The sequence below is a fragment of the Gavialis gangeticus genome, unplaced genomic scaffold (assembly GCF_001723915.1).
Source record: "Gavialis gangeticus isolate Ggan-Ray unplaced genomic scaffold, GavGan_comp1, whole genome shotgun sequence".
Taxonomy (NCBI): domain Eukaryota; kingdom Metazoa; phylum Chordata; order Crocodylia; family Gavialidae; genus Gavialis; species Gavialis gangeticus.
Genome location: NW_017729034.1, coordinates 63,080,966 through 63,092,809, shown reverse-complemented (window position 1 = coordinate 63,092,809; position 11,844 = coordinate 63,080,966). Strand labels below are relative to the sequence as shown.

At 42.2% G+C, this 11,844-nt stretch overlaps 1 protein-coding gene across 4 annotated transcripts in view; it reads left to right on the top strand.

Annotated features, from left to right (window-relative positions):
- Positions 1–11,586, top strand: part of FGFR1OP (FGFR1 oncogene partner) — a 56,523-nt gene extending 44,937 nt beyond the window's left edge. For 2 of the 4 annotated variants that reach the window (XM_019527310.1, XM_019527311.1), the window contains 6 exons: positions 4,570–4,650; positions 4,852–4,964; positions 5,635–5,703; positions 7,393–7,432; positions 8,012–8,105; positions 9,251–11,586. In XM_019527310.1, coding sequence (XP_019382855.1) covers positions 4,570–4,650; positions 4,852–4,964; positions 5,635–5,703; positions 7,393–7,432; positions 8,012–8,105; positions 9,251–9,325 — 472 coding nt within the window. In that variant the 3' untranslated portion in view covers positions 9,326–11,586. The remainder of the gene's footprint in view (positions 1–4,569; positions 4,651–4,851; positions 4,965–5,634; positions 5,704–7,392; positions 7,433–8,011; positions 8,106–9,250) is intronic. The other 2 variants (XM_019527312.1, XM_019527313.1) reach the window with 1 other exon arrangement.
- Positions 11,587–11,844: the final 258 nt, after the last annotated feature.

Sequence of the window (11,844 nt, the reverse complement as noted above, 5' to 3'; positions counted from 1 at the left end):
CCCCCCCCCCCCAAATCTGTGATTTAAAATTAAAGTCCCCCCTTACTGGTGCTCCTCATTCCCCAACCACAGCCCTGCCAGAGAGGCCCCCATCTGCCAGGGCTACAGGGCCAGGTGCCCAGGTCCTCAGCCTCCTGTCTCCAACAGAAGGCAGTGGCTGCTGCAAGAGAAGGAGCATGGAGCTGGCTTCTCCCCTGCTGCCTTCCTGCTCTGGGAGGGGGTAGGGCTGGCTCCTGGTTGCAGCACGCACTCCTGGCAGGTGGGGGGGGACCTGTGCGCCCCCCCCCCCCAGATCTGTGCGCAGGGCAGAGACAGGGTGGGGGCGTGCTGCAGGGGCATGCAGCAATGAAGGGCACAACCCCACGCTGCCGCTGCCCATGCAGGTGAAGTGTCGCCAGGGCAGCGTGGAGCTCACAGAGGCAAGCAGCCTCACTCTGCCCTGCTGCACCAGGCTGCACACGCTGTGCTGCAGAGGCCCTGGGGAAGGGCACCAGGGAGGGGAGCACGAGCCCTCAGTGTGCACCTGCCTTGTCTCTGCCCCGTGCACAAGTCTGGGGGGCATGGGTCCCCCCTGTGCCCTGAAAATGTGTGCTGGGAAATAGAAAACTGGGATCCCTGCTTGGAAGAACAATGAAAGTTGAGCAGCTCAGCTGCTCCTCACCCATCTCGTGCTTGGCTTGCTCTGATGTCTGTTCACTGCTGAACCCAAATTCCTGGGGCTTTGTGGGCTATCCCACTGCTGGTGCAGTCGCAGCTGCACAGCTGAGGCTTGTGCTCCCTGTGGGGGAAATGACCAAGTCTTGATCAGCTATTTCCTGGCTTGGCCGTGGAGCCCATGCGAGGTTCTGGTCCCGCCCACTCTCTGGACACTTACTTATGTCAGCATAGATTTCCAGCATCAGTCTCGCTCCCTGTGAAGCTTCCTGGTTCAGCCAGGTCTAGGTGAGGTACTCATCCCAACTCTTCCAACTTTGCGCTGGTTTGAGTGCCTGGGTAAGTCCCGGGTGCTCAAATGATTCGGGCTGGGGTGCGAGCGGTGTCTTTCTCTCCTTTCCTTTACCAACCCTGCCAGTCTTCATCAATGACCTGGAAGATAGTGCACCCTCAGCAAGTTTGCAGATGACACCAAGTTGGGGGGAGTAGTAGATACACTGGAGGGTAGGATTCAGAGTGACCTAGACAAATTGGAGGATTAGGCCAAAAGGAATCCCATGAGGTTCAACAAGGACAAGTGCAGAGTCCTGCACTTAGGACAGAACAGTCCCATGTACAGGCTGGGGGGCTGACTGGCCGGGCAGCAGCTCTGCAGAAAAGGACCTGAAGGTTACAGTGGACAATAAGTTGAATATGAGCTAGCAGTGTGCTCTTGTTGCCCAGAAGGCTAACAGCATACTGGGCTGCATTGGTAGGTGTGTTGCCAGTAGGTCAAGGGAAGTGATTATTCCCTGCTTTTCAGCACTGGCAAGGCTACATCTGGAGTACAGTGTCCAGTTTTGGGCCCCTTTTGGGCTGTGGACAAATTGGAGAGAGTCCAGCAGAGGGCAACAAAAATGGTGAGGGGGAGGGGGAGGGGGGACATGACTTGGGAGGAAAGACTGAGGAAATTGGGCTTGCTTAGTCTAGATAAGAGGAGACTGAGAAGGGTTTAATAGCAGCCTTCAACTACCTGAAGGGGGGTTTGAAAGAGGACGGAGCTAGACTGTTTTCAGTGGTGGCAGATGACAGAACAAGAAACAATGGTCTCAAGTTGCCGCAAGGGGAGTTTAGGTTAGATATTAGGAAGAATTTTCTCACAAGGAGGGTAGTAAAACACTGGAACAGGCTACCCAGAGAGGCGGTGAAATCTCTATCCTTGGAGGATTTTAAGACACAGCTAAATAAAGCTTTGACTAGGATGATTTAGTCGGGGATGTTTCTGCTCTGAGCAGAGGGTTGAACTAGGTGACCTCCTGAGGTCCCTTCCAAACACTAATTTTCTATGATTCTGTATTGGTATTAGGTTTTTCCATCTGTTTTATTAATGAAGTTTTAGAAACAACATTTCTCCTCCAGGATTACACAAGCAGGCAAAATGTAATAAGCTATTCAAAAGCAGCTTAAGTTGAACTTATCCCTGAATAATAATACTTTTTAATTTCCTACCTGGAAATGCTTCAAAGACAATAGATTGAATCAAACATTGCATCTCTGAAATGGCATCAAGATAGATTTATGTCACTACCACTTATTAAAATAATAATGATAAAATAAAAATACGAGCATCCAAGAAAATAATCTTTAAGCAGCAAAAGTAGGAATTGCCTAATACAGAATAAATCTTAATCTATCAGGTGAACTGGGTTTTCTAAACTACATATCTTTATTTCAGTTCACTTCCTTATCTATTCCACATACCTTCTTAGACTCTTATCTTTAATACTAGCCAATTGCCCATCATGAATGATGGATTTAAAATAACAAAGGAGCATTTACATGACCAATCCCTGCTGCCCCCTGCCACCCTCTCATCCTTCAGGGCTGGCCGTGTAAACACTCCCTGCACTGCCACTGCTGCCTCCTCCAGCCACTGCCCACCTCCACCTCCTCCCTTGAGGAGCCAGGCTTCCCTCTGGCCCCCTGCCTCCCCTCTGTCCCCAGAGCTTCCCCCTCCCTGCCATCTGTTGGGTGGGTGTGTGTGCTTCTGCCTTTGCCCCCTGGCCACCTCCCCACCCAGGCCTGCAAAGCCGATTTGCCGCTCGCCCCTTTGGCAGCACGTGCGCAGTTGACCAAAAATGTTAGACGGACAGACTAAGCCCTTTATTATTTTAGAATATGACTTCTATAATTAGCAGCCTTCGTAGCAAGTAAGGCGTTTTTTGTTTGTCTAAACTTTAGTATTTTGCCAATGCATTTATTAATTAATAAGGCTATAAAGAAATTATTTTCAAGGCCGTTCCTTTAAAAAGGAATGTTATGGTGTAGGTGTATCTGCAGTTTAGTAGGTGGGTCGGTATCGACCTGGAGGGATGTGGGTAATGGGGTCCCATGGGGTTCAGTCCTTGGACCTGTACTTTCAGTGTCTTCATCAGTGATTGGGATGTGGGTGTGAGGTGTACTCTGTCTAGGTTTGCGGACGATACTAAATTGTGGGGTGGAGTGTACACTCTGGAGGGTAGGGGACGATTGCAGGCAGAGCTGGACGGGTTAGAAAAGTGGGTGGTACACAATAGGATGTAGTACAACAAGGATAGGTGCAGAGTGCTGCACCTAGGGCACAAAAATATCTAGCACACCTACTGGCTGGGAAGTGACCCTCTCAGCAGCACAGCAGCGGAATGGGATCTGAGTCATGGTGGACTCCAGGATGAACGTGAGTTGTTAGTGTGACGAAATCATCAGCAAAGCTAACCGCATTTTGTCCTGCATCAGCAGATGCATGACAAGTGGATTCAGGGAGGTGATGCTTCCCCTCTATGCAGCATTGGTTGGACCACAGTTGGAGTGCTGTATTCAGTTTTGGGCACCGTACTTCAGGAAGGATGTTGATAGACTCAGGAGGGTCCAGAGCAGAGCCACTCGTATGTTCAGGGGTCCACAGGATGGGCCCTGTGGAGAGTGACTGGGGGACCTGGACCTTTTCAGCCTCTGCAAGAGTAGCCTGGGAGGTGATCTTGTGGCCACCTACAAGTTCATTAGGGGGATGCAGCAAGGGATCGGAGATGCTGTGTTCACCGAGGCACCTCTTGGGGTGGCGAGGAACAATGGTCACAAACTGACAGAGAGCAGATTTAGGCTGGATCTGAGGAAAAACTTCTTCACAGTAAGGGTGGCCAAAATTTGGAATGGGCTTCTAAGGGACGTGGTGCTCTCCCTTACCTTGGGGGTCTTTAAGAGCAGGCTGGATAGGCATCTGGCTGGGGTCATCTGACCCCGGCACTCTTAATTGCCTAGGCAGGGGGTTGGACTCGGTGATCTGTTGAGGTCCCTTCCGACCCTGGCATCTATGAATATAGGACTCTCCAGCTGGTGTCCCATGGGCTGCCCTATGGCTTGGAAGAAGTTAAGTTGCACCCCCCAGGCTTCTGCCTGGTTGCTCCCCTCGTTACTCTGTCTGTTGTTGCCCTCCAGCATCATTCTTGTTTTCCCCCTGCTCTCCCTGCCCACCATACTTAGGCTTTAAATATGTTGGAAGACTAAGTGCAAAATAAAATTCTGTCCATAATCATCCTGTTGGATGAGCAATAGGTACCATATATAAGGTACAGCTTGGAAATGAATACACCTTGGGGAATGTTGAAGATTAATTTTAACTTTATTGCACTTTTCATAATGTTATATTCATAATTAAAGTGTTAGCTTAGTATTTAGTATTTCTGTACCTGCATGTGAAATTCACATAAAGTGATTTTAATGTTATGAAATAAATTCATTTTGCTTTAATGTCAGGGGCATGATTTCATAGAGATACAAATTTTGCTAAGCAAATCTCATCTTGGTTATAAAGCAGGAATGGGTTGATGTTTTTATTTATGCTTGCTTTTTTCCTCCCCTCCCCTTTCTGCTCCATTTTATTTGTGGGGGTAACAAAAGGCCCCCTGATAACAATAGTGACACTGAAGATGATGCAGGAGATCTGTCTGTGACAAAAGCCAGGCAGCAGTCTTTGCATAGGTGAGAAGTGAATCTCTTGCTCAGTACTTGCCTCAGCAATCACCCAGTAGAAATATTTCACCTTTTTTTTTTTTTTAGATTGTAGAATAAATAGTCCCTGCCTGTGTTTTGCTGAAGACAGTATTTCTTTCTAGTTGTTTGCATATTTAAGGGACAGTAGAAGAAAGTCACGTGTATAGTTTTAATTATTTCCCTCTTTAGGAAAAATGAGCCCAACAAACAAGGACGAAACATAGCATCTTTTTCTGATGTACCACCTCTGAAAAGTGGATTAAGCTCCCTAGCTGGAGCGCCTTCACTAAAGGAACATGACAGTAAGTGGGGATATTTAAATCCTTTTCCATCTCAAGTGAAGTAGAGAGAACTTTTCAGTTTTAATAAAAGAAATGTAGGTATAAGGGTGAATAATAAGCTAGTACTCTGCCTCCTTGTGGCTGTAATGTATGTTACAATGTGTTTTTTTTTCATTGCATCATCCCATACTCTTTCAGGCAGTATGATGTAGGAAGGGCCTCTTGCCTGGATTTTTAGCTGTCAACCTATACCAATCGGGATTTGTTAGGGAGGTTTTTTGTGTTGTTTTGTTTTTAAATCAAAGTACCTATTTTAGCTATGTTCTGTGATTTATGTACAAAACAACTTCATAAAGCTTCACCAGTCATTTTAATTGAAAATAAGACTTAATATTTTTCATATTTTTTCACAGACAATGCAAAAATAAATATATTTGGGGGTATTATCTTGGTGGATCAAAGGAGACTGACTGAGTACTGCAATGTGAAAATAAATAACCAGTCTTGCTGCCCTAAACTGGACTGTCCACATATAAAAGTTATTTACCATATCTAAGTGTTTGCACGGTTGGGTTATTGCATATATGGAAAAATGGTACTACTTTTAGCTGGTGATTGGGTATGTTTAAGTAGAGGCTCAATACCAAAGAATCACATGTTCAATTTATAATTCAGATATTTTTTTTTACAGACTCGACTAGAAACTCTGTTTTGAAAGATCTGCAGTTGGTCAATGCAAAACTTGGATCGCTTGAATTAGGTAAGTAATAGTTGGAGCAAGAAAACTTGAATGTCCTAGTTGCAAGTTCTAGCTCAGCTCCTGAGACAAATTCTGAGACCCTGAAACAGTGATAACCAGTCAAAACCTTTAGTCTTCCATTATCAGTCACTGGGACTCTTCCTTAAGTTACGACAGTACTGTGTGGTCTGTTATACAGTGCACATAATTTCAGTATGCTGTTAGGATGTCTTTACGCCATATAAAACAGAAACAGGCCATTTGATATTTTTGATTTTGGTAATAACTTTATATCTTAGTCTGGTACAATGATGCTGCTGACTAGAACCACCAGGGGGAGCCTGAAGTAAGAGCAACTAATTTGTCCTGTAAAGCAGTCAATCTGCATAGAGCTGCTGTGAAATATTGTTCCCTTTTGCTATTAGAGTTATTTCAGGTACAGTATTTAATTCCTCAGTTGTGTGCATTATACCATAACAGTGGCTGGTTGTCATTGTTCCCTACTCTGTGACAAATCCACATATTAAACTACTGTTCTCATAGTTCAGAATTGTGTTCTAAAATGGATGTTAATTTGAAACCATCATTTTAAAAGGATATAGGGGAGAAAGTTTCAAAATATAAATATTAATTAGGTATATTAATTTTTAGTGGGTTGCAGTGGGAATTAGGATCATAATTGCACTTGTGCCTTTGACATTTTTAATGGGATGAAGTCCTAATTTCATTGACAACAAATTTACAGCCAAAGGATGCATCTACACATGCTATTACTGTGCATGAATAAACTGCAGAGCTTATTGCACTGCAGTTTATTGCTCCTGGGCGCACCATTTGAACATGTGCCTGGGAGCAATTAACTGCAGAGCAATAAGCTCCATAACTTATTCATGCACAGCACATAAAGCCATGTCAGAGCAGGTGTGGCTGGCAGGGGGCCCTAAAGGTCAGCCTCCCAGCCTGAGGCTGCTCCTCTTGGCTCAACATGCCACAGAGGGACTGGCTGGGGCACAGGGGTGCTTCACCATGAGGCTAGCCTGCGGGCAGCCCCCACACTGAAGCATCCTCATGTCCCAGTCAGCTGGATCAGTGTTTACATGTGCACTGCTGCAGAACTTTTTTACTTTGCAGCAGGATAGTACTTGTATTTACTACTATCCTGCTGCAAGGGTAAATTAATTTACTTCGGCCTAATAGGGATGCATGTGTAGAAGCTGAGATGTTTACTGCACAGTTGACTAATTAGCTGCACAGTAAACATCTTGTAGATGTGCCCAAAGAGAACTATAAATTGTTTGACTTTTGCCTTTCAGCTCAGTATCCAACATCCCGAAAGGTTGGCCTTGATGTAAGGCAGTGATTTCCAGACTTTTTGGACTATAGAGCACTTGTAACCATCAACATTTCTTGCAGATCACCGTGTACCCTTCTCATCAAACTTTTAATTGAAAAGCGTGGGTGTCAGTGCAGTTCATGGACAGTGGTTTGAGAAACACTGATGTTGATGTTTAGATTCAGAAAAGAGATTGAGGTTAGCTAATTCTTATGTGAACTTGATTTTTTGCCCCACAATGTTGATAAGATCTATATTTATTGCTAGTTCTCACTTATTAGTAAACCCTGTATTTTGATGCAGAAATGTAACTGGAACTTTGCATTTCTTGCAGAGAGAATCTGTTTGCATCAGTAAAATACTTTTTTATTATTTAGGAGCTGGAGATGAAGATGATTATGCTGATGATTTCAACAGGTAAGAGGAAAAATACTTGGATGGTTCTAGCTTAATATTTAATACATTGTAAAGATGCACAATTACACAGTTTTTTGTTAGAACAGAAATAGTTCAATAATATCTCAGTTTGATAATGCTACCTTCTTTTGTATGTCTTTGAACTTCTTTCAACTTTATTTAAAAAGTTAGAAAACTTGGGATGAACATGAGCACTTCATACGTTACTATCTATAGGATACAGATAAGCTTTAAGATTTTAAGAGAAAATGCCCTTTTGTGAGCAATACAGTGTTATAACTTCTTTTTTAACATAATAATTAGCATTTTTTCTAAAGTGGTAAGGAATTCAACAATAATATTCAGTGCCCTGATCCCACAGCATAAAGCCATAGGCAGTACTAGAATCTAAATCAGTATTCCTACAGCTTAATTCAGTTTTAAAAATAAATTCTATAACTTATTTTTCTTTTTAAAATTCAGTGTTGAGTGATTTTAAATCCAAACAGTCTTTCTTTTAAAGTCATGTGAGTAGAGGAAATTATTGCACATCAGAAAAAAGTCCAGTTCTATCTACCTAATACATTTTTTCTTTGTTAGTATCAGTCACCGCTCAGAGAAAAGTGATGTCAGTATTGGAGAAGATATAGAAGAAATTTCTGTGGAGATGGAAGACCTCAATGCCAGTGATAAAGTAAGGCTTTATTTGTGTGGTCATGCTTTTAATCTTGTGTTGAATAGATTTGTCTTTTTGTAGTCATATCATACTGCTAGAGATTCTTTTGGCACAAGCGGTTATAGTTTTGCCATTAAACTGTCACTTGCGACCATTATCTTTAATATAAGGTTGGATAAAATTAACCATATGATCTAATCATTAGGCACCTTGATCTACTGTGTCATTCAAGGCTATCCGGATTCTGAGTGGCTTGGGACCAAAGAACTACTCTTTTGCACTCCTTCCCTCCATCCCTGGTGCTCCAGCACACTGGCTTTCTCCTAGCCTCCAGCCATGGGACCCCTCAGCCTCACTGGCCAGGCTGCCCCATCATGTCCCCAGGGGCAGAGACAGGTAGCAGAAGTTGAAGGAGAGCTGGGGAGCCCAGAGACTTGAGCAGCGGGGTGATTGGTGCCTGGACCAGGAGCCTGGGGGCCACAGTTTCATCCTTCAGGCTGCATATGGCCTGACAGCTGCCAGTTAAACAGCCATGATCTAGTTCGTAGGCATGTAAAAGGGTTTAAGTTTGACATTTGAGAAGTTGAATTATGAATTATTGTCTTTGCCTGTGCAAGTGTTCTTTTACTGTCCCCAATTGAGTTGAATAACTGAAGGAAGGGACAGGGGAAAGATGCTGGCTGTCATATTTCCATACCTTTAATTTCTTTTGCCCTTTATAAATTAGGAAACTATAGGGTCTTCTGGGGCGATTCTTTTGTAAATTTCAATATCTAGTCAAAGAGCTGCTATTGCAAGCAGAATTACTATGTTTATAAAATTGCAGTCTGCATGCAAACAACAGATTGCTCTCCAAAATTATATCTTTGTGAATTTTTTAAAACTGTTAAAATTTATTTGTTGGAATTTATTCTATTTAAACTGCTTTTTTCTTTTCCTGGCCTGATTACTGTTTTAGTTGATAAAGTAAAAGCATTGTCATTATGAACTGAATCCCAGAAATGCATCTTATTTAACTTCATTGGGGATGGAAGGCTTTACATTTCAAGGAACTTGACCCCTTGGCCCTTAACCTAAAAAGCATCCTTTTTGTAGGACTGCATAACTTCATATATGTTTTAGTCAGATTTCTAAATTTATTCTGTACTTATTTTCTCTTCTAGCTTGACGATGCAACACAGGATCTTACTATTTCTCAGTTAAGTGATGGTGCAGATTATCTGGAGGACGTGGCATAATGGGACAGCAGAAATACTTGTGTGCTGGATTGAGGATTCTTGTGGAGTTATTTTCAGACAATCACTCCTTGCTGAAATGTCCACTCCCTTATATGTGCCTTGTGTTTCAAAAAGACTGCAGGTGTAGAGAGCTCTTAAAAATTCATAACAAGAATTGAATGAAATTGTTCATTCCAGTTGGAGTCGAATATTGGAACTTTTGTTCATCATTTGGTTCAGCTATAACTTTTTCACACCTGGAGTTGGATTTTCCCAACAGGATGTCCATTGCTGGCGATGGATATACCAAAATGCTGGTCTATATAAGAGCATAACAGATGAAATCAAAAAAGCTTGCAGAACTTTTACACAGAAATGTGTGTTTTTTCTGATGAACTTAATGCTGTTATGATAACAGGCTAACTTTTTTAGCTAACCAAAGCAAGAAAATTCAGAGATAGCCCTTCAGCTTGCTCCTGTTGACTTTATTGTAGTAAAGAACCCAGTCTGAGTGATACAACATCTGGTAAATTTGCTGTAATTCCTGGTTACTCCAGCCCTACTTTTATAAAAACAGTGGTTAGGACTTTTTAAAAAGTGGCTAGGTTTGGGGAGCTAAACTAATATCTGAATTTTCTGGAAAACAGGCTGTTTTAAGGTGTCTTCACTTAAAGCCCCCAAAATTGAGTGCCTATGCTCACTAGGTGCTTTAGAAAGCTTGGCTGTAATATTTATTTCTAACTCTGAACTTTCTTGTTCTAGTATGTTTCTTAGACCATTCAGGTTACTCTAAAGTACTGTTCTGTGTGATGATCTTCATTAATGTTAACAGTTGTTAAAATCGCAATAAATGCGTGATTCACTTAATGATCCATAGATTGTTAACACCAAGAGGACCTGGTTAATGGTTTGTGGCGCTCATGTTATTGAGGGCTCTTCATTTGTTGATTCACTTTCATTGTTTAAAATTCATATGGTTTTGAAAATGAGCGCCACAAAGTCTGAAATCGCTAACCTGTCTGAACAGGTTTAAATCCAAATATTCAAAAAAGTAGTATGCCTAAGACACAATGCACACTAAGTTTTAGCCAAGAGCTAGTTTTTGTACTTTCATTATAAACTCTTGAAAAACAGGGTCAGTAATGGAAATATTGAGTTCCTTAAATATACTGTCATGCATGGCGCTGCTAAAATATATAGGTCAGAGACATTTGTAATATTGAAACAAGCCTTCAAAATGTGCACTTTTTAATGTTATGAACACTGGCTCATTGGAAAAGAAATGTGTAAATGGATAAAGATTACTTGATTGCTTTTTCTTAAAGATTTGTAATTTTATTTCTGGTGAGCTGTTTAATTGCCATTTCAAAACTAGTAATATCCTACAGCACCACCATTGGTTAAGCATATAGATTTGTTACTATGAGCTGAGTCTGCCATAGACCTTTATGCACTAAGCCAGCAGGCATGGAGCAGTGTTGGAAGGTTATGCTTGTATAGTGATCATTTAAGAAGAGAGGAGGGTAAGTGTGCCTTTTTATTCATGTGCACCTGAAAATAGCCAGCATAAAACAGCTGAATTAGTCATGGAGTTAACTCCCATGACCTTGTGCCATATTGTAGACAACTTGATTCTCCTGGATTATGGTGTATGCATGAGAAGTCACCAGGACCTTCAACGCATAGACCTGAGCAGGAGTATGGAGAAGTGGAGGCTGCACAGGCCTTTTATCCCCCTTCTTTAGGCTACGGAGGATCCAAAGGCCAGATCAAGTCCAGATGTTCAGTGCCTCAATGGCTGTAGTTATATATGTGTCCAGGAATTAAACCCAGGTCTCCCATGTGGCAGACAAGGATTCTCCCACTGAACCACAACAGTGGGTTGCCATGTAGCAGCTGAGCAGAGAAAGGAGACTCTACCTGCTCAGACCATCCTGAAATCTATGTGCCACAGACACAAAGTAGCAAAGATCTTGTAGCATCATACACACCCTATCAGAGATGGTTTTAAAGTGTGGGAGAGCCTGTGCCTAGACTTCTATCAATAAAAGGGGGTGTTTAAAATATGTGAAAAAAGAGAAGCTGCATATGCTTTTGCAAGAACTTGTGGGAACACATGCTTGTACAGCATTTTGAATACATGCATGAACCATTTAGAGACACTTGCATTTCCCATATCTCCAGTAAAACAGAGCACTTATGCTCCTCTGTAAGCTATATTGAATATGGTAGTTTTTGTCATCCTAATAGGTAATAAATTACTGGTAAATGTTTATAAATTGCATTGTAGAATGTGGCCTTTTTTTCCCCCTTGAACACCAAATTAAATATTTTAGCTGTTAGTATTTGAGAAAATAAGTATTATTGCCCTTCCTCTAGGGGTTGACAAGGGATAGAGAACTTTAGACTATAATTGAAGCAGACACCAAATGTGGGTACAGCTCTTTGCTGTTTTTCCTGTGATTTTAACTCAAATGTGTATAATAGTTTTGTTGAAAAATAAAGCTACTGCACTGGCTGGATTCTTAGAGTATCTTATC